At 26.4% G+C, this 24,698-nt stretch overlaps 2 protein-coding genes across 2 annotated transcripts in view; both read right to left on the bottom strand.

Annotated features, from left to right (window-relative positions):
* LOC135926282 (uncharacterized) overlaps positions 1–10,657 on the bottom strand; it is a 24,937-nt gene extending 14,280 nt beyond the window's left edge. The window contains exon 1 of the mRNA XM_065462088.1: positions 9,018–10,657. Within this exon, the coding sequence (XP_065318160.1) occupies positions 9,018–10,568 (1,551 nt within the window). The 5' untranslated portion in view covers positions 10,569–10,657. The remainder of the gene's footprint in view (positions 1–9,017) is intronic.
* LOC135926925 (uncharacterized) overlaps positions 10,573–24,698 on the bottom strand; it is a 21,657-nt gene continuing 7,531 nt past the window's right edge. The window contains exons 2-3 of the mRNA XM_065462857.1: positions 10,631–12,311; positions 10,573–10,577 (exon numbers count right to left, since the gene is read on the bottom strand). Of these exons, the coding sequence (XP_065318929.1) occupies positions 10,573–10,577; positions 10,631–12,311 (1,686 nt within the window). The remainder of the gene's footprint in view (positions 10,578–10,630; positions 12,312–24,698) is intronic.

Raw genomic sequence — 24,698 nt, forward strand, 5'->3', positions numbered from 1 at the left:
TTTCTTTAATTAAATAGCTAGACTTCGTTTGAATTAGAATAATGTTTTTATATATAAATTTTTGATATTAATAAATGTTTTTTATATTTTTAAAAGGGCAAAATATATTGGAGAATTTTGATTTTTTTTTTATTGAATTGTTCGATATTAGCATACACATACAGTATAGGATTTTTAATAATATTTATTATATTATTACAATTAAAGTTTAATATCATTTTTTTTTCTTCAAATTACAAAATATATTTTTTATGGTTTAAAGATACTCTTCTATCACAACAATAATTATTTTTAAAGGATTCTGTGCAATTCCCTCTCGTATCAGGTCAATTCAGCGAAACTTATCGCGAAACACTTTTTCGCGATACTTTTATCGCGAATGTCGTCTATCGCGAAAAGTTTTAATAGCGAAGGTAAAATCGCGAAACCAATTCTGCGAATTTATCTCCGCGAAACATTTATAGCGAAGACAATTTTGCGAAGCCATTGTCGCGAATTTATTTCCGCGAAACCTTAACCGCGAATTTATTAAAGCGAATATATTTTAGCGAAACATTTTACGCGAACCCTTTATAGCGAATTTTTTATCGCGAATATGTTTGCGCGAAGTCATTATCGCGAGCGCATTACCGCGAAACAATAAATATATTACGAATGCATTTATTTAAAAGATAACAACATTTTATTTATTATTTGATGTTTTTTAATAAAAAATGATATGCTACTATTGTAATATTATTTTTGTTACAATTTATTAGTGATTTTCACGCCCAAGATTTTAAGTAAAATTCTTGAAGTTTAAATAGATTTTTGAACATATTTTGAAAAAAATTTTAAATCTTCTTTGTAAATATATTTTTTTTGAGGAATTCTTTTGTGAAATTTATTATAAATATACAATTTTTAAGTGAATATAATTTTTTTTATCATTTTTATAAAATTATCTTTCTTGGGTTTTCTAAATATTTTTTTTTTAAATTTTATATTCAACTTATTTATGTTTTATATGATCTTTTTAAGGAAAATAATTTAATGTGACAATTGTCATATTCGTTATTTCTTAAGATTTTTGAAATTTATTGACTCAAAAGAGTAAAAATATCAGGGATCCAAACCGAAACGAATATCGGTTCGGTTCAGGTTCAGGCTCGGATAAAAATAATGGTTCAAGGTTCAGGTTCGGTTCGCCTAAAATAAAAATATCGGTTCGGTTCGAACCTCTAAAAGTTTAAACATTTTTGTATTCAAACCTACATTAAAATTGTGTATAAGGAAAATTTTTTTTAATTTCATAATTAAAATAAAAACCTTCATTTTTATTAATTGCACATTATAAAATAATATTATTTATAAATATAACAAATAAATATATCATAATTTTAATATGAAAAATTACTTAAATTTTTTTTATTAAGCTGCACAATTAATATATTTTCAAAATTCGTCTCACTCAAATTACATCTATAAGGAGATAATTTAAATTTATTTATTGGAAAACATCCTCCCACACTAACTTGGGTAGCTGGTATTGCCAGTATGATATCAGATTTGATGTGTCATTTATAAAACTATATGTAAAAATTTATATATTAGATTTAATTTTTTTCTAGGCATTATAATTTATAAGCTTAAAATATTTAAAAAATATTGTAAAATGGCAATATGCTAAAGTTTATAAAAATTATGACTGACGTTTATCAATCAAATGTGGTTGATAATAATTTTTAAAACAATTAGAATATAATTAATATTTTTGCAATATACTAGTAAAAACTTACACATTATTTTATAAGCATAAAATAATGAGACTCGAACCGGTTCAGAGGCATTTTAGCGGTTCGGTTCAGGTTCGGCTAGAAATTTTTTAGAGGTTTAGGTTCGGTTTAGGTTCGATAAAAAATACCGGTTTTTAGCGGTTTAACGGTTCGGTTCAGGTTCGGTTTGGATCCCTGAAAAATATCATTTATATTGTAAAGATGTTAAATTATAAATTTAATAAAGATGTTCCTTGGAAATATAGCAATTTTATTATCATAATCGGTATTTTTAAACATATTAGATTTTTTAACGCTAATGGGCTATATGTATTTTTAACATGTTTAATTATAATTTCAATTAGGATGTACCATATAAAAGCGACAATTGTCATAATCATTATTTTTAAAGTTTATTTAGAATTTTTTGACGTAAATGGGCAAAAATATAAGTTATTATATGTTAAAATAAAATTTCAGTGAAGATATACCATAGATATAAGTTACAATTTTCATAATCGTTGTTTATAAAGTTTTTTGAATTTTTTTGTTGCAAATGGGTAAAAATATAGATTGTAAACATGGTAAATTAAAATTTCATGAAGATCTACCATTGAAAAGTGACAATTGTCATAATCGTTATTTTTAAAGTTTTTTGAATTTTTTTGATCAAAATCCGTTAAAATATAAGTATTGCTAGTATGTTTAAATAAAACTTCAGTGAAGATGCACCCTAGATAAGTGACAATTATCATAATCATTATTTTTAAACTTTTTTAAATTTTTTTAACGTAAATTGGTAAAAATATAGATTGTAAACATGTTAAATTAAAATTTCATGAAGATGTACCATAGAAAAGTGACAATTGTCATAATCGTTATTTTAAAACCTTTTTGAATTTTTTTGACGTAAATGGGCTAAAGTAAGTTTTGCTAACATGTTTAAATAAAATTAGTGAAGATGTACCATAGATAAGTTACAATTGTCATAATCGTTGTTATTTTGAATTTTTTTGTTGTAAATGAGTAAAAATATAAATTGTAAACATGCTAAATTAAAATTTCATGAAGATGTACCATTGAAAAGTGACAATTGTCAAAATCGTTATTTTTAAAGTTTTTTGAATTTTTTTGACCAAAATGAGTTAGAATAAATATTGGTAGCATGTAATAAAACTTCAGTGAAGATGTACCCTAGATAAGTGACAATTACTATAATCATTATTTTTAAACTTTTTTTGACGCAAATGGGCCAAAATAAGTGTTGAATAATACTTCAGTGATGATGTACCCTAGATAAGTGACAATTGTCCTAATTGTTATTTTTAAAGTATTTTGTATTTTTTTAACGCAAATGGATAAAAATATAGATTATAAACATGTTAAATTATAATTTCATGAAGATGTACCATAAGAAAGTGACAAATGTCATAATCGTTATTTTATAACTTTTTTAAATTTTTTTGACTGAAATGGGCTAAAATAAATATTGCGAACATGTTTAAATAAAACTTCAGTGAAGATGTACCCTAGATAAGTGACAATTATCATAATCATTATTTTAAAACTTTTTTAAATTTTTTTAACGTAAATCAATAAAAATATAGATTGTAAACATGTTAAATTAAAATTTCATGAAGATGTACCATAGAAAAGTGACAATAGTCATAATCGTTATTTTATAACTTTTTGAATTTTTTTGACTTAAATGGGCTAAAATAAGCATTGCAAACATGTTTAAATAAAATTTCAGTGTAGATGTACCCCAGATAAGTGACAATTGTCATAATCGTTATTTTTAAAGTTTTTTGAATTTTTTTGACGTAAAGGGGTAAAAATATAGATTGTAGTCATGTTAAATTAAAATTTCATAAGGATGCAATATATAAAAGTGACAATTGTCATAATCGTTATTTTTAAAATTATTTGAATTTTTTAGACGCAAATGGGCAAAAATATAAATTGCTTACATGTTAAAATAAAATTTCAGTGAAGATGTACCATAGATAAGTTACAATTGTCATAATCGTTGTTAATAAGGTTTTTTTGAATTTTTTTTATTGCAAATGGGTAAAAATATAGATTGTAAACATGCTAAATTAAAATTTCATGAAGATATACCATTGAAAAGTGACAATTTTTATAATCGTTATTTTTAAAGTTCATTGATGTAAATGGGTTAAAATATAGATTGTAATCCATTTTAACCATAATAAAATCTTAACATTAAATATTTAGGATTGATTGTATCATATTACTAAATAATATTCATATGGTTTTTAGTTCTTTCTATAAAAATCCTACCCTGAATTCAGACTCAGCACTATTTTGCCACTAGTATACAAAAATATTTGTTAACTGTGATAGCAAAGTTATACATTTTTATAATGTAGAATTAAAATTTATTAATTAAAGGAATAAGATTGTGAATTCATATCTTAAAAATTTAGAATTTAACATAGGTTACAACTATCTTTAAAAATCACTTTGCATATTTTAATCAAATTTTAAGCAGGATACAAGGAGCAACGATTATGAGAATGAAAATATCGATTTGTTTTTTTTGTTTCGACTGAAATTTTATTTTAAAATGTTAACAATTTACATTTTTGTCCAATTGCGTCAAACAATTCAAAAACTTTAAAAATAACGATTATGACTATTGTCACTTATCTAGGGTACATTTTCACTGAAATATTATTTTAACATGTTAGAAATTTATATCTTAGCCCATTTGCTTCAAAAAAATTTTAAAAAATTTAAAAATAACGATTATGACAATTTATGGTACATCTTCATGAAATTTTAATTTGACATTTTTACAATATATATTTTTATCTTTTGTATCAAAAAATTTTTAAAAACTTTAGAAACAACGGTTATGACAATTGTTACTTATCTATGGTACATCTTCATTGATATTTTATTTTAACATGTTAGCAATTTCTATTTTTTGCCCATTTGCTTCAAAAATATTCAAAAAACTTTAAAAATAAAGATTATGACAATTGTCACTTATCTAGGGTACATCTTCACTGAAGTTTTATTTAAACATGTTATCATATCAATACTTATTTTGGCCTATATACGTCAAAAAAAAGTTTAAAAATAACGATTATTACAATTGTCACTTTTCTGTGGTACATCTTCATGAAATTTTAATTTAACAAGTTTACAATTTATATTTTTACCCATTTGTATCAAAAAAATTCAAAAAACTTTAAAAATAAGGATTATGACAATTGTCACTTATCTAGGGTACATCTTCACTGAAGTTTTATTAATACATGTTAACAAAACTTATTTTAACCGATTTACGTCAAAAAAATTTAAAAAACTTTAAAAATAACGATTAAGATAATTGTCACTTTTATATGGTGCATCTTAATTAAAATTTTAATTTAACATGTTAGAAATACATATTTTACCATAATAAAATCTAATATGTTTAAAAGTACCGATTATGATAATTGTCATTTTTCCAAGGAACATCTTCAATAACGAATATAAAAATTGTCAGATTAAATTATTTTCCTTAAAAAGATCATATATATAAATAAGTTAAATAAAAATATTTTTAAAAAATATTATTTAGAAAACCCACCTCATATTTAAAAATTGATAATTTTACAAAAATGATAAAAAAATCTATAAAAGATTTCACCTAAAAGATTGTTTATTTATAATAAAAATCACAAAAGAATTCCTCAAAAAAGATTTAAAATTTTTATCAAAATATGTTTAAAAATCTTTTTGAACTTTAAAAATTATTTTTTGCTTAAAATTTTGGGCGTGTAAAATCATAATAAATTGTAACAAAAATAATATTACAATAGTAGCATATCATTTTTTTTATTAAAAAAATATCAAATAAAAGAAATCCATTTTTTATTTCATAATTAATATAAATAAAAAATATATATCATATAATATGTTTATTTGTTGATAAATAAAATATTAACATCAAATATAAATAAAATAATAGGCCGCGTTATATTTTGCGAAATAGTTTTCGCTATATTGTCTTCGCGATTTATGTTTCGCGATATTGACTTCGCTATAAAATTTTCGCGATTATTGATACGCGATAAAAATTTCGCTCTAATGTATTCGCTTTAAAGGTTTCCACAATAAGAGTTTCGCTATAAAAAAATTCGCGATATTTGTTTCGCTATATTGTCTTCGCGGAAAAGTATTCGCTAATGTGGATTCGCGATAAAAGTTTCGCTATAAAATTCATTCACGATAAAAGTTTCGCAAAAAAGTGTTTCGCGATAAAAGTTTCGCCGAATTGACATGGAACCCTTCCCTCTCGATTCAATAGTATATAAAAAAATATTTTATTTACTTCTAAATGCAACAAAAAACTTCCGTACTTTTTTCACAATCGATCATGTTATATAATGTTCCGTTAACCCATTAAAAAAATATGAAAATGAATCATCTATAAAAATAATAATTATATGTCTAATAAAGCACATTGACTGCGAAAAAAAATTTGTATTGTAAAAATGTCCCAAAATATCAAATATTATATTGATTATTTTTCTTATTTTGAAGGAAGGAGGAGGGGTATCATTATTTTAGTAGAATATAATGATAATAATATCATATTTTTGTAGATTTGAAAAAATCATATTTTTCAGTTTAAGGAATGCTGATTCAGAATCAAAGAAGATAAGAAAATACCTTAAAATTTAATTCCTCATTATGGTGACTCCTCTTTGTATTAACTCCATCAGGTTAAGAGCTCTCATATTTAATACGCTTGAAAAAATTCTATATTGACCCAATATCTATGTAGATCAAACCTAACCTCAGATGAATTATCAATTTATGGAGGGCTACTATATATGGGAAAAGGAGGAGAGGGGGCATTTTGGTTTGTAATAAAAATATAATTTGAAAAATTGTTTATATCTATATTTTAATATGAAAACATTAGAAATTTTTTTTTATAAACTTTCATTAATTTCATTTTACCATTTTGATTTTTGAAAAAAAAGTTAGATTTTTGAAAAAAAAGTTAGATTTTTGAAAAAAAGTTATAATATACTGTTATATTCGAATTTTAATAAAGATTTTATTTTGGACATAAATTCCCAATAGGGGAGATCTACCTTTAAAAAAACCATTTAGAAATATGTTTTGAAAAAAAAATATTAATTGGAAAAAAAAATTAACTGAGATAAATTATCAAAATTCTTGAAGGAAAATGAAACTAATTATAAATAAAAAATCTATGTCAATTCAAATGTTTACATTTGTATCAACATTATATTCTAAATGATGATCTGAAAAATAAAAATATGGAATCTTAAGGTTTATCCATAGTGGATGCTAATGATTCTTCCATGGCCCCCTTTTATATAACTAATGTGGGTGTCATATCACTAGTGTTGACAATATAACATAGATATCTCCAAAATTGAAATTATGGTCCTAGATTTCCTGAATACGGTGGCAAATTATTTTAGATCTAAGCCCGTCCTTTAAAAAAAGGTCCCCTCATAATATATATTTTATTCTCTATTTTAATGTTATGCATTAAATTTAAATATTCAGTAACAATTTTGATAATTTAATTGTTTATTTATTTATTACGAAATTTGATATGAGAATGAATGGTAAATATTTCACATTTCCTAATTTTTTGTAAACATATTTTAAATTCATTTTATAATTGTGATATTCAATTTAGAGATCTACAAATTAGGGCTCGACCTGCATCCGGTCCGAGCCTCGGGCCGGGTCGGGCATTACATTTAGTTAAATAAATTGATATATTTTAAAATTCTAGCAAGAAACTTGGCTCAAATATTTTTTATTTGTGGAATATTTATTTTAATAAAAAAAAAGAATTAAAATTTTCTATATTTAAATAAATTCAGACCGGGTCGAGAGGACAAATAATTTGTATTTTTATTTCAGGTCAGGCTTTTCTAGATAAATAAGAAAATTTTGTTCGGGATCGGGCCAGACAATTTTTTTAAAAAAATTTCGGGCCGGGCTTGAAAAATTGATGCAGATCATTTATTCAATTAGGCAAAAAAAGAAAAAATAGAAAAAAAGTTTCACTTTAATATTTTTCGTCTAAATGAATCGTGAATAAGACATTATTCGATTCGTATTGAATGGGCCTAATTTAGAATCTAAACACACAAATTTTGGAAATAGATTATTGTTAAAATTCAAATAAATATTGTTAAGCTAAAATTTTTATGGAAAATATATATTATATTGCGTTAATATTTTTCTTCTGGGTGCAAATATATATTAAAATTAATTATATATTTTTTACGGTGCAATTTCCATTACAAATAAATAATCATGTAGTATAGTTTTTCATTGCACTATTTCTTCAATTAAATCATATTTTCATTTAATTTTTTTGATTAAAATTTGTAAAAATTTTCTATAATATAAAATTATATTAAGAATGATGGGTTATAAGTTACAAGTTACTTTTAAACTTTTTAAGAAGTTGCCCAACTGCTTGGTTCACTTCAAGCTTATAGTGTGGCATTATGGTGTTCATTTTTCTTTTTGGTTCGCAAAACTGATTGAGGAGTAGCGCAAACCAGATATTTACTTCTAATTTTGACCATGATATAAATTTGACAATTTTTCCTATTGTGCTAATACTTTTTTTTCCAGGTAGGGTCTAGTCCACCAATGCCAAACGGATAAAAATAATATACAATTAAGCCCTAAACATTAAATTTTCAGAATAAATACTTTCAATTGCTTCTTAAACGTAAGGTTGACTCAAAATTTTGTTGCTAATAATTTCTTTCTTTATATTGATAAAAGCACTCATGCATATTAATATATAAACATTATTTATACTTCATTTTTCATAGGTGCCACCCGGCCAAATATGGATTTGGGGGTGAAACTCACAAATCGTAACCCCCTCCTCATTAGATAAATCTTGGCTACACCACTGATTATAAATTTTGAAGATTATAGAAATTCAAGGTTAGTATAATTATAGAAATTATACAATCTAAAAATAGTTGCATAATATATTTTTTAGGGAGATATGCTACATATTAATGCATATGGCTCAAAAATTTTAATAATATATTTTAAAATCTTATAACCCTATTAAAAATTTAAGTTTCGATAGCATCCTTTAATAAAATTTGTTTAGTTTTAATAAATCTTTACTATATCAGAGCAGATTAACATATTTTTTACAAAATCAGTGGTAAAAAATATATGCAAATAGTATGATAAATGTTATATGCCAAGTTTTACTTCAGTTATAAGAAAAGGGGTTTTCATGTTTATTCCTTTGTCACTGTTGCTAGTCTGCTGAACATAGTACTTGGAATATATTTGAGAAGGAGGTGTGGAATAGAGTATACTTTCGTCGATGACATAGTATGGTTTGGTTTTTATGATATCTTTAACTATCACTGGGGGATTCTTTTCGTCGTAATAAGGTGACATGATAGAAGGAAAAGGTATTTGAGAGTTTAAGGATGAATATTTCAAACCTCCTCCAGCACCTATTTTATTTACCTTATCCATGGGTCTTGTCCTAAAAGAATTAAACATGGATTTTGGTGATAAGGTACCATTCATTTTGCGCTTAGGTGAGATAGTTTGACTGCTTTCATTCGTAGCTATAAACTCTTCTTTTGGAGATTGAGGGGCTGAAGAGTCATGGTTGATGTTCTTAGAATATTTAGCTGGGTTAGCTAAGAGTGTAACTGTCCAGCTCACATACTTTAGATAATTTCTGGAAATGTTCATGATGTCAGAATAATATAAGGACAAATTAAGGTAACCCGACTTGCTGCCTACCTCCAAGCACCACGATGATTGTTCGTTATCGTCAGGGGAAGCCGAATCGTAGAAATTTTCTAGGGTATATTTGCCCAATTCTACCATAGGTGTTAGATGAGTCACAGAATGCACGCTTATAAGCTCCACATAGATGACTATCTTCAAATTTAATGTCGTGTTATTGAACAAAACAGTATCATCCATTGTTATAAAGTCAAGATCTGGTGGCATTCCATCGTAATTTAGTAAGTCTTTGTCATCAACCCCACTATTAATATCCTCTAGATCGTTATTGTGTGCTTCCAGATTTTTGGGGATATAGATGGTAGAAGGCTTTTCAAAATTTTCTTCTAAGCTTCTGCTTCTGTTATCCTGGTCATTGTTACTTTGCTCATCATCGATGCTTTTCCTATTTCGACTCGGATTTCTTTTTGTTTTATTTATCGATGAATTTAATATATGGTAGTAGCTTTTTCTAAAACTTGTGGCTCGTTGGGGGAATAAATCTTTGGGGGAATCAGTAATTTTTGTCATATTTTTATATTTATTAATATCATCATGAAAAGGCTGTCTATTTGATATCAAACAAATTGATTCTCGCTTTTTAGCGCAGATATTAGTGTAAATCGGAGAAGAAATATAATATAAATTACGAGGTAATAGATCTTCATCGAAAATAAAATGAGTGTTCACATAATTCCTACCAAAATCCATGAAAAACTGTGAACCCTGGAATTCACCTCCATTCATTATTATTTGATCACAGTAAGATCTTAGAAGCCAGTCAGGTTTAGAAATGACCAGGTTGGGGGCCTTCGCTAGATTGTCGTAATTGTATGCCTTGCTACATTTTTTGGCATTGCAAGGTTGTCTATCTTCGTTAGATTCAAGATTATTAACCAATGAACCAATGCTGGACATTAACCTTCCCCTTAATGTGCCACATTTTTCATTAGGCTTAAGTGATTTTACACTCTTGCCTCTCGTTAGCATAAGTATAGATTCGGCTATAGACATTTCACTAGGCTTTTTATCTACTATTTTACCCCCTTGTATTTTCACTTTAGGAAAGATAAAACTGGACGAGGATAGTTTTGGAGCGTTTTTGCTTATTTCGTGAAGGTCAATTTCATTTAAAATTTCTTCCCCAGTGCTAAATTCTTCAAGAGAATCTTGGTCTGTGATTATAGAAGGGATGTTTAGGCTCATTTTGGACAAACTGCTTTCGATCACATTATTGTTTTTATTTTGTAATCCCAACTTACTAATATTTTTAGCGATATTCGGAAATTGACAAATGGATATTTTGTAATTGAGGCGACATTTTTGATCTAAATGCGTGTGACGATTTAATTTACAACGAAACCGTTTGAGGACGTAAAAAAATTTCAATTTATCTTTACCTAATTTTTTTCTTCCGAGGATCAAACCTTCAGGTAAAAGTAACGAACTACATTTTTGATTAGATATTGGACTCTCTACAATTGTTTGATTTAATATATTTGAATTAAGGGGCTGATGCGTTTTTTGTCCCATTGAAAATGATGGAAATATTTTTTTAGAAGGATAATTTTTACCTTGAAAAGCTTCCCCGTTAGTCTTTTCGACTGCATCACCAAATAGAGGGTTATCATTTGCCTTGTTTTTATGAACTAACATAGTTTCCATAAAACCATCCGCTGAAATTAATTCTATTTCTGGTACAACACTGAAATTCCAATCAAATTTTCCGAAATTAAAATAAGATCCTTCATTATTGGTAGAAGGTTGACCGTGCATAAAACTATACTTTGAGCTTTCCCTTCTGATCACATCATCTGTAAGAGTGCCCCATGGTATGGGCTTAATTATTTGTATGTCTTTGTAATTAACATTAAAATTATCTTTTTTGTTATTGGTAGTGCCTCTAATATTTTCTGTATTTATATTGCCACCGAGGAACATTTCTGTCAAATTTTTATCATTTTTATCATCTTTTATTTCTTTAAACGTTGTTTTATGATCCGGGGTCTCTACCAACAATAATTTATAGAGAGATGAATCCTCTAAATTTTTATGAGTTAAGGCATTTTTTTTAAGTTTCTTCTCCTTTTCCGCCGATTTTGGTTCATTAAAGAAGAAATTAAATAAATCTAATGTTTGTTCATAAAAAGTTCTTACATTCTTCATCTCAACCTGAATCAGGAAATTAGTGTCATTATCGGTTATACCCGGAATACTTGGAACAGACGCTAAAAAACTGCTCTCCATCGTTTTACTCTCAAAGCTTTCGCTAGGGCTATTAATTATCTTCTTATCCGAGTTATAAGTCGTGGTATTGGAATCAAAATTGGTAAAAGTCGAAGGCAAAAATGTGGTTAATTGATCAAGACTCACAAATTTATTGGTTCCGTAGGATTGTCTACTCTTATTGAATTCGCAATGGGAGATATCCATTCTTATGTCCTCCGAATAATGGTATGGATGAATGAGAGTTATACTTGCATCCAAGCTGCAACTCAGGTGCTCATTGCTGGTATTTCTCCAAGTCAAATAACAAGTCAGGTATTGTTGATAGTTATCCACAAAAGGACTCCGTTTAAGAGAGAAAGTTATTGACCATTTATGATGGGAATGGAAAAATTGTCGTGAATACACATTGGGAGCATTTCCAGTAAGCGTTTCCCTCAATATTTTAGATGATAACGTGATAAGATATACTCCACTGTCGCCCGGCTTCATTCCGTCTTTTATTTCCACGAATCTTTGAATGTATGCCATCTTGAAAATAAAAGAACAACTATTTATGAAGTGTAAAGATTTTATAATTAACTATCATTATAGTATCGATATTTTTTCATCTCGTTTGATTTGATAAAAGAGGTATTTAAAAAAATTGACTGAATTATTAGCTTGAAATAATTAGGTATTTTATTTGTCAAATCCAAAAATTTTTATTTTAAAATCAATATATTTTTTCTGCCTTTTTTTTAAAAAAAAACGTTCATTAGTAAAATATAATCAAATGTATTTATCAGTTAATACTTATGTATATTATTTATATACCATATTTTTATATATCTATCACTTTGCAATGTCTATTATTTATTATATTTAAAAAAAATTATTATACTAAATTTTATATTGAGTCTTGTGTTTGAAATAACTAATTTTTGGGTATCTAAGGTTTACGCGCTCTTGACTTCGTAATTACGAAAAATTTGTTTGTTTTTTTTTCTTCTTTTTCTGCTTTTTTTTGTTAGCATTCATTAAGCCCATTTTAAGATCAATTAAGAAAACAATATGTATCATAATATGACCATAAATAAATGAGATGAGTCTTAGTGGTAATTTTTAGTATTTTTTTAACAAAAACTTTTCTAATGTTAAATTAGGGAATAAAACTTAATAGCTTTCCATAAGTGCTTAAATCTAAATAGTCACTTTATAAATGGGTTTAGATGTATTTTATTAACCATTAGCAAATCGTTATAAAATTTTAAGTATAAAAACATTACAATTTTATTTTAAACAAAAGTTATAGATTATTGTATAATTAAATTAATTTCTTGAATATAAAAAGTAATTTACAATTACCATATTTATTAAAAAATATTTATGAGTTGTGGGTTAAAACCTATCATTTTTATTTAAAAACAAAGTATTCCCTAAATTTAATGAGATAAAAGATGTGAATAATACAGATAAGAATAAAAAAATTAAAGGGGCTATTCCAGTCCAACCCTAACCCTCAAAAGTAGAAGAAAATAAATATTCTCATCACCAATATTTGAGAATATCTATTTCCAACTATTTTAAAATTGTTATTAATCTTGTATGCAAAAATAAACATAATGGCTAAATTTATTATCGCGAATGCATTACCGTGAATGTATTATCGCGAATATTGATTGCCGCAAAAAGATATTTTAGCGAATGTATTGACGTAAATCCATTACAAGAAATGCATTAACGCGAAAACATTATCGCAAATGCATTAAGGAGAATATATTAGACGAAAACAATACCGCGCTAGCGAATATATTAGTGCATATGCATCAGAGCGAAAGTATTATAGTGAAAATAATATCGCAAATTCATTATATCGAATGTATTACCGCGAATGCACAATGGCGGATGTATTACCGCGAATGCATTATAGCGAATGCAATATTTTTATTTATATAAATTAATAGTTTATTTAATTAATATAAAGTATTAAAATTCCCTTGTCTTCTACATTTTTTCTACTTTATTATAAAGAGTTTATCATAATCTATTTATATTTTTTTAATATTTCGGAAACTAAATTTTGTAACCTTTTTTTCAGAGTGCAAGGCCCATAATTATTCTTCATCGGAGCTCTTTTTCCCGAAAGAAATTCTTTAAACTCTCTATTGCTATATTCTAACTCATTTAACAAGTTATTTCAAAAAACTAGAGACCCAGCCTAATTTACCTTTTTATATTTATTTTGTATATTTATACTTATATATATTAAAGTCAAGAATTTACTATAATTCGTTTTAATTAAAATTTAATTTGAAAATATTTTATGGATATTATGTGTTGATACAATATAATGAAATGTATATATACTGGGTGGCTCAAATAAATGTGGCGTTTTATAACTCTAAAATACGTCACTTGCAGGGGCGTCACTAGCCTTTACGATCTCAGGGGGTTCAAAAATATATTTCTTAATTATTTTCAAAATTAACTTCTTATTTTTAGATCTATTATCTTCATTATCTAAAATTACCTTTTCTTTAGTGGTATAAAAAAAATCAAAATTTTGAGGGGGCTATTTAAATTTTTAGGGGGCTAGAGCCCCTGTGAGCCCACCCTAATGATTCTGCGGGTCACTTGCTTTTTATGTAATTTTGTATTTTATTAAAAATTTTATGGCATTTAATATCCTCTAATTATTTTAATATTTTAATGACTAGATTGAATCGTTTTATTAAGAAAATTAAAAATATACAAATATTTGAGAAAAATAACAAGACCCTCATATTTTTATTTATTCAAAAATGGGCTAAAAGGGTTCCCATTAAGTTGGGCTATTGCCTCTCGCCTTTTTTACGAAATAATATTTTCCTTTATTATAAACTATAATGCAAAATAGAGATCTGCAAGAGTAGGCTCGGGCTTTGGGCCGGGCAGGGTTTAATATTTTTTAAGAAAATTAGGGCCGGGTCGGATCTTAGAAATTTTTTAAAATATATCTAAATTAATCAATTTGTTGAATTTTTTAAAATAAAAATATGTGATTTTATTTATAGAAAGTAGACGCCATATAACATATATCGTTTATTTTAATTAATTATAAAATTTAAATAAATTCGGGCCGGCAAAATTTTTTTAAAAAAATCTCGAGTTCGGGCCGGGTAAAACCTTATAAAAAAATTAAGGCCGGGCTAGAAAAATTAGGCCTGATGCAGATCATTAATGCAAAACATTCGCTGACCTGGTAAGCCCGTTGTGACGACTAGCACTGATCTCCTCTATTTATTTTTTCCCCATTACCAAATTTTATTGCTATAATAACTTATCTATATTTATTTTACTTAAACATTATTTAGGATTCAAATTTTTTATTATTTGAAATTATATTTTAAAAATAACACAAAATAGAAAGAGAGATAGGATTTCTTGCTTCTGAAATTTTTAGCATTCATCGCAATCATTTTAACTACAAAACAATCATTTTAACTACAAAACAATCATTTTAACTCCAAAAAATCCGTTTTCGTTTAAAAATAATGATCGCCAATATTTTTGAGGAAAATTTTCATTCCACTGAATCTGTCAACCGATAAATATAAAAATGTAACCTTCACCAAACTGCATTCCCGATATTACAACTGAGGCAATTCATTTGCAATCACTATAATTCATTTATGCTGATGTATTTGTGCTAATGTATTCACCCTAATATTTTCGCCATATTTGCGATAATACCTTCGCGCCATATTATTTTCGCGGTAATACATTCGCCATATTATTTTCGCGCTAATACATTCGTTTTGATGAATTTGCGATATACTTTTGCTGCAATCGGGATAATGCAATCGCTCAGGCGCGTACGCAGGAATTTGGTCTGGGGGGGGGGGGGGATAATAAAATTTTTTAAGAAATATTATTGTTAATTAAAATACTAAGCATAAATTTATTAGGACTAATAACTTTTCTAATACACAATTTTAAATTAATGTGAATTACAAAAAAATTATATATATAAACCGGCATTGAAAAACTATAAAATAAATGTAAATTATAAAATATAAAGTGAATATAACCACGATATGAATCACTTATATGACCCAAAAGTGTGAATTTTTTGAGCCTTTAAAATATAAGTATAAAAAATTTAAATGTTGGAAATATAAATTAATACACAAAAAGTTTCTTAGGAATAATTTTTTGTATATTTTGAGCTAATTTTTTAATTATCTATCCTTGCTTGGCGTTAAATGCCTATGAATATTCAAAAGATCCAAATCATTCAATCTACTTTTAGAAGTTGTATTTCATAGGTATGTATTTCAGAGACTTGCAGGCCCGGCCCCCGAGTCGGACCGTATTTAAATTTCTTTAAACATACCCGGGCTGAACCTGAATTTTTTAAAAACAAAACACCTGGGCTGGGCCTGAAAATTTTTTCAAAAAAAATATCCGGGCCGAGCTGTATATTTTAAAACCAAATATTTGAAATCACCATTATTAGCTACAAAAATCAAAAATTCGGGCCGGGCCTGCAAAAAAGCCGGGCAGGGCCTGAATTTTTTTTAAAAAAACCCGGACCAAAAAAATTTTAAAAAAAATATCTAGGCCGTGCCCTGCAAATGGTACCTCTACAGGGCTCTGTTATTCTTCTTAAAAAAGAGAATGTTCTCTCATCAGTTTACTAATGGGAAGAGTTGCTAATATATATATAACCATTTTAATAAATTGGGAATATAATCTAAAATGTGTATGAAATAATGCAAAGCATCCATAGCATTTTTTGGACTGTATCAACCATAGTTAATCTTTTAATCATAGGTATTCAGCTAATAAGGCATCATAAGATATTTTAACATCTTCATGATAAAAATCTAACAAATTTTTTTTTTTCTATCACCATCTGAAAAAGGTTAGAAAAGCTTTTGTGGAAGTAAAATCTGCGGATTTGTAAGTGCTGTATGGTGAATTAAAACCACATTTATTTGGGTTATAAATGTGTCTAAGAGAGGGGACATTTGTTTTATAATGCTCTTCTACTGATATTTTAAAATTTTACAAACCTTTAAAAAATAAATAGATTATAAAAGCTGTCCTAATATTTTGAAAAAAATTTTCAAAAATAAATGGCAGAAGTATATTTAGGAATTTTACATATAAGAAATCTACTATATGCTGTTAATATGCAGTTGCAATCAGAAGAATATAATTTAATAAAGGTTCACTAAATTATGCTGCAGAAATACCAAAGTAAGAATATTATTACTATTATCGTAATTATTAATAAGATTAATATGATGTCATGTTTGAGGAGATTGTAATGCTTCTTTATTTTTATGATTTGCCAAAATATTCAAAATATTAATTTTACAATGTAAAAAATAAATTTATTTGATTTTATGCAAATGTATAAATAAGATTTTATAAAATATAGAAAGTCAAATAGTTATAGTTAATTATATTTTATTTGAGATTTAAATAATGGAACTAAACGTTTACCGTCGTTATTAAGATATTTATAAAATTCCTGGCATGATATTTTATAATTTTGTTTAACCATTAACTCGGCCTCTAATGTTGTTAAAGCAATTCGATTCTCTCCTTTCTCCAGGCAGTTCTCATCAGGCTAAAAATGCGCTCCGATGAGGCATTAGAATGAGGTAAGGAGAAAACATACTCGCAAATTTTTTCCAAGCATGGGGATTTATCGTTATTACGAAAAAATTCCACCCATTTCTCCTCTGCTTTTAGACCATCTAACTTTAAGTATTCTGGCGAATCATAAAAAATGGAAAAAATCACAATCTCTTCAAACAAGGCTTCAATGTCTATCGGTAATTTTAATATATTTATTAAATTACAAAAACCATCAAATGATGGTTTCTGTTCCAAGGTCATAATATTTACACACTTGTAAATAGAGTTATTAAAATCAAATCTTGATTGTAAATATTCCAAAATTGTCTTAATAAAAATATTTGCTTCATTTAAAAATACGTTAATTATAGTAATATTTGAACATTTTAATATGATATTTTTAGCAATAGCGCCATAAAATTTATTATCTATTTTTAACTAGAGATGAACAGAGCTGTAGCATGATTTTGTGAATCTTTATCAATAAAAAATCTTCTGATTGCAACTGAATATTAACATGAAGTAGATTTCCTACATGTGAAACTAATCCCAAATCTGCTTCTGACATTTCATCCTCGAAAAAAATTTTCAAAATTTTATGACAGCTTTTAAAATTTTTATTTAAGAAGTATTTCTTTAAGGGTTCGTAAAATTTTAAAATTCTCTCGATGGCAGGTATTAATGATAACCACCTGATAGGTACATATCGCAACAACTCTCACCATTCCAAATCAGACCACTCCACCAATTCTTTTAATTCAGTGACTCTTTTAGTTGATGAACTAAATTCGTTAAAACATTTCATCACAATTACTTCGACATCTACAGATAGTACATTCATTGCCTTCTTGCAAGAATTATGCAGTATATGGCATATACAGCCAATTGGTATTAATTCATTATTGTGCTGCCTCAATTCGGTAAATACACTTTGATTTTTACCAAAATTAACAGAGGCATTATCAGCGCAGAAAGCTGGCATGCACATTGATAACCCTGAATCAGCTATATTTACCATTATGTGGTTAGCTATATCGTTAAATTTTTCACTATCGGATGAAAAAAATTTCAATAGTTTTATAGAAATGCCCTTATTCTTGTTGAAATAGAGAAGGATCAGGGGAAATGTTTTAATATTTCCCTTATTTGATGCATCTGTTAAAATAGCATATGGATGTCCTTCTTTCAATTCGTCTAGAATTGACCTCTTGGATTCAGGTCCTAACACATTTGTGATAGCCTTGCTCATTTTTGTCCTACCACAAGTAAAGTTAGCACTATTTTGGAATCGTTAAATATTTTAAAACATTAAAATGCTAAAAAAAAATTGTGGGAGAAATTAAAAAATTGTGGGAGCTTTTTGTGGGAGATTTCTAATTGTGGGAGTTTTGTGGGAGTGAGATGTATGTGGGTAAACTAAAAAATTGTGGGAGACTCCCACTGATGGGGGGAGACATGGCAACCCTGATCGGAACCGTAACCGAATTGATACAATTATATTTTGAAAGAGTAAAAAGAATCTTTATAAAAAAAAGCTAACCCGGTTTGAACCAGATTAAACCGGTTTCAGCCAAATTAAAATAAATAATTTTACATTTTTTAACATTCTTTTCCTTGTGGTGTATTTCATATTTTACCATATCTGCGTCTTAATTTATAATTATTGTTGTATTTGTACTTGGTTTTTTTTTAAATTTGTATATTTGAATATTATTTTACTTGGTTTTTGATCATTGTACAATTTTTAAATTTAATAATTAGTTTTATATTTTATTATATTTTTGTATATGATTATATTTGAATAGGTAATTATTTTTTTAGATTAAATTATTATATTATGAACTTCGATTTTTTTTAATTTTTGAATATTAATTTTTATAATATTTAAAAAAAAAGGAGAAAATATATAAAAAAGCAAACTTTGATAAAAAAAATCATTATTATAAAATTGATAATTATTGTAGTTATTGGAATTCATTTAATAAAGTTGTAAATTTTTTTGTTTTAAAGAATTAAATTATTATTTATTTGTAATGGAAAGTTTTAATAAAGTTGACAATTTTTACGTTTTTTAATGATTTTAGTAAATTATTTTAAGTTATACAACGTATTTCACCTTTACACTTCCAATAATCTCTGCAAATTCTCTCGGAATATCTATCAATTTCCTCTTAAGCCACACAATAAATTTATTATCGATATCTCAAATCATAACAATTATTAAATGATCAAAATATTTGTTTTATATCCATAAGAAGTATATAAATTTTTTACTATGACTTATAGTGCGCACAAATTGAGCGTTTCAAACGGTTTCAAGCGCAAATAATGCATTTCAAATGACCTTGTGCAAATTGGTAAAATTACAGTTTGGCGTTAGCAAACATTTTAAAAAACGCAAATAGGTTTGCTTTTTCATTACTTTTTATTATTATTCGCTGTGTAATATTATATAAAATGTAATATAAATATCTTACTTATATCCTAAAAAGGAATATTTAGAAATTAAAGAAATAAGAACGCAAACGATAATATAATTCTCAAAAAACAAATCCTTTATTTTAAGAACTTATTTAAAATGTTGCGTTTGCAACGCTCAATTTGTGCGCACTATTAAATTGATCCACAATAACTGCTTCATATAGTATTAGAGCATTCCTATTTCCTATATTTTAGTATGTAAAATATCCAAATAATTAATTAATCTAAAAAATCATCAGTTTTATATATATTAGGAATTAAAAAATTTGAATATCCAGAATTTTACAAACTTGCTCTTATAGACTTGCGTTTCCTGCAACACAATATCCATTAAAAGGGCCTTTTTGGGGGTAAGATTCGTGGTATTGTCACAACGAGAATTTCATATTTTATATATTATTGTTGAGTCAAAACCAGAGCTATACGTGTTTAATATTAGCCCCCCTCAACTTGTAGAAAGCAAGCTCATCTTCAAAACTGGCACGTATTAGGAGGAACCTGTCAACCAATATTATGCTGACTCAATTCTGTAAATAGACTCTGGTTTTTGCCAAATTCACTGAGGAATTATCAGATCAGAAAGCTGCCATGCAATTCATTGGTAATGCCAAATCTGCCATATTTACCCATATATATGGTTAGCTATGTCTTTGGATATTTCATATCTGGAGAAAATTTTTTTAATAGTTTTATTGAAATAACATTAATTTTGTTGAAATAGGGGAGGATCAAGGGAAATGTTTTGATATCTCCTTATTAGATGCATCTGTTAGAATTGCATATGTTTGCACATCTTTCAAATCGTGAAGAATTGACCTTCTGGATTTATATCCTAAAACATTGATGATAGCTTTGCTCATTTGTGTTCTACAAAGTATACTTTTCATTTATATTAGTCGTTAAATATTATGGAAAAAGATTCTACCAACATTGTGATGTTAAGATGTTAAGTAGCTCTCTGAATGTTGTACTGCATGATAGGTATTTACCATTTCCGCAACTGTAGTTGCATCTCTATTATTTCTTATTTTTGAAGAATATTTTTGTTTTGCAATAGATGTTGATAGACTGCCCTGTACTGATTTATGCTTTGAAGATTTTTGATGCCTCAAAATATCATATTCCCTTCCCACATTGTATTAACTAAATACTGTAGAACAACTTCCCCGCACTGATTATAATTATTTTTTACATTGTAAATTTAAAATTGTTTGTTTTTTTATAAAATCTTATTTATACATTAGCATAAAATATATTTTTTTACATTGTAAAATTACAATTTTTTTTATAAAATTTTATCTTGTTTACATTCTTTTGTATTTAAAAAAGATCGTTGGTTATTATTTATAAAATTAATATATTATAATAAATCAAATTTTAATAATAAAGATAGTATTTAAGAAATTTTGTGTCCTACTATAATTACCTATTTTGAAAAATAGTTGCGTATTTTATTTTGGAAAATAGTTACCTATTTTATTTTGAAAAAAGTTGGATATTTTATTTTGATCAATAGTTGGCTATTTTATTTTGAAAAATAGTTGGTTATTTTATTTTGAAAAATAGTTGGTTATTTTATTTTGGAAAATAGTTGGCTATTTTATTTTGGAAAATAGTTGGCTATTTTATTTTGGAAAATAGTTGGCTATTTTATTTTAAATAGTTGGCTATTTTATTTTGAAAAATAATTACCTATTTTATTTTGGAAAATAGATTCGAGCCCGCAAAAAAATTTGTTTAGCAATTTTTATATTTCTCCCACAATTTTTTTATTACTCCCACAAAATACTGAATTTCTCCCACAATTTGAAAATTTTGACCTGGCAACCCTGGTTCCGATATAAAGGTTTATATCAGTTTAGCGGTTCATTCTAATTCATTCCTGGTCCCTGCCAAATAGACATAGATTAAATGATATTTTATTTGAAATATTATAATAAAAAATAACAAGCCATTATAGAAAAATGATCATTTAATATTCTTTTTTTGCAATTTTAAATAAAATTTATTTGAAATTTTTTATGTTGCTTTATTTTATTAATATTTATTTATAATATTAATTCTGTGTATGTGTTAATAGTGTTGTTTATTCAAATTTGTAAAATAATTAATTGAGTATTAATTTAAATGTTTTGTTACATATTGTGTTGTTTATTCAAATTTGTAAAATAATTTATTGAGTATTAATTTAAATGTTTTGTTACATATACCAGTATATATACCAGTCGATGATATACATATTAGAAATTATTATTATTTTATTTTTTAAAGTAGAAATAAAATTTAATCTAAAACAAAACACAACGTAAAAATTCTTGTTTCTTTTATGGCGCCCCGTTACGTTTTTGTAAAAAAAAAAAGAAGAAAATATATAAAATTTGCCTAAAATTAAAATAAAAAAGTAAAAATTAAATTAAATTCGAAATTGTGGTGACTACCTATTGTGACGATTGCTTAATTCATTGAGATGACTCTATTTATATGACTACCTATTGTGACGATTGCTTAATCCATTGAGATGACTCTATTTATATGACTACCTATTGTGGTGACTACCTATTGTGACGATTGCTTAATCCATTGAGATGACTCTATTTATATGACTACCTATTGTGGTGACTACCTATTGTGGTGACTACCTATTGTGACGATTGCTTAATCCATTTAGATGACTCTATTTATATGACTACCTATTGTGTTGATTGCTTAATCTATGGAGATGACTAGAATCAAACCTTAGCACTTTCATGCAAAAATCTTCTTTCTTCATGGTATCCTGGCTCTGGATGTTGAAATGGAATATGATAACCAGCACCTAACCTAATGTGACAACCTAGAAAGAACCAATATGGAACTAATACACCAACTTTTCTAACCTACAAAAACGTATGGACTCACGCCATCAGACAGACTTATGCGCCCTCTGAGCAGCAACTTGATGCTTTGTCGAGGAGGGGAATGTTAATAGTGTTGTTTATTCAAATTTGTAAAATAATTAATTGAGTATTAATTTAAATGTTTTGTTACATATACCAGTATATATACCAGTCGCTGATATACATATTAGAAATTATTATTATTTTATTTTTTAAAGTAGAAATAAAATTTAATCTAAAACAAAACACAACGTAAAAATTCTTGTTTCTTTTAGTATGCAATAATTCATTTAATTGTGCAATATTATAATTATGCTCTTTAAAAAGGTGATATGACATTTGCAATTATAACATAACATTATTTATATATATTCAGTGTTGTGCAGATTTAATTCAAAACATTTCATATTTATTAATTTATTTGAAAATAAAATTATTTGACTTGCAAAAAATTGTTAAAATAACATATTTATATATTCTTATAATTTTTATAAGTTAAATAATTTTATTTACAAACAAATTAAAAAATATGGAAATGTTTTGAATTAAATCTACACAACACTGTACTATTACGGAGATAAATATATTATCTTTTATTTATATTGTTTATATAACTGAGGAAAATTTTCAATACGATAATATTATTTAGATAATTATCAAAATTTTATAAAATGGTTATTAATAAAATATATATTATATAAATAAAACAAATTATTAGTTATAAATATAATAATCGACTTGCAAAAAGCATTCGTCACAGTATTTGTATTTAAATACTTTTAATTTTTTGTAGGTATTTAGTATTTATATTTTAAATACATTTGTTCAAAACGTATTTTTATTTATATTAAAATATTTTTTCTTGAAATGTAATTGTATTTATATTTTAAATACATTTATTCAAAACGTATTCGTATTTATATTAAAATACTTTTTCTTGAAATGTATTTGTATGCATATACTAATACATATTTTTGAATATTTTCCTATACATCTGTTGAACATGTATCAATCAGCTAGTCTACATTTCAATATTATTATTCTATTATTTTTTTTTATCGATTTTGTTGGATAAATATTGCCAATAACCTAATTGGGTGTAGAAATGTTTGAAATGAAACAAAATGGAAACAATTCAAATATAAAGTATAGAATCTAATATCTCATGATTTAGACGCGTTCTTCGTTCATAAAAATCCGGCCGGCATAGTAAACTTTGCTCGTCCTCCTAAAATAACTGGTCTATAGTATTATAAAGCCATGATGAATTGAGTCGAGTTTCTAATCAAAAATTTGATTCCGGGTTGAGGAGTCAACTCAAAGACCCGCCTGAGTCGGTTCGTCAGTGTGTCATGAGTTTAATTATTTTCACCTCATATTTTGTAAAAATAAAAAAATAGAAATTATATCAAAGCTATTGTAAAAATACATTTCAACTATCAATTCTAAATAATTAGTCGACTCCTAGGCCTAGCTTGAGAGTCGGCGCAAATGACTCATTGAGCCACTCGAGTATAAGTACACCGAGTTCAGAGTTGTAAAAACTCAATTGTTTAATAATACTAAATTTAATTATTTGATTTGAATCAGGGGCGGATTGGCCATAAGACCAAGTGGGCATTCTACTCACGAGGCCGCTAGATAATATCGATTTTTGAGGCCGATCAGTAAAAAAATGAGAAAAGAGGCCGATCAGAAAATGCAATATATAATATATATTAATTATTTTAGCATATAAGTTATGATTTTTCTCTTATCATATATTCATATATTTTATATTAAAAAATATCAATTTAGCATTTATATCATACTAATATACTTGCTCAGGATTGTCATTTAGATAATGCTATTTTATGGGTTTTTTTAAACTCCTAATGCGTTTACAGAAAAACAAGTTTTGTTTAAAATAATAAATCAATATCCATGTAACTATATGCTTATTTGTGAT

Source organism: Gordionus sp. m RMFG-2023, chromosome 3 (assembly GCF_954871325.1).
Source record: "Gordionus sp. m RMFG-2023 chromosome 3, tfGorSpeb1-WG-v2, whole genome shotgun sequence".
Lineage (NCBI taxonomy): Eukaryota > Metazoa > Nematomorpha > Gordioida > Chordodea > Parachordodidae > Gordionus > Gordionus sp. m RMFG-2023.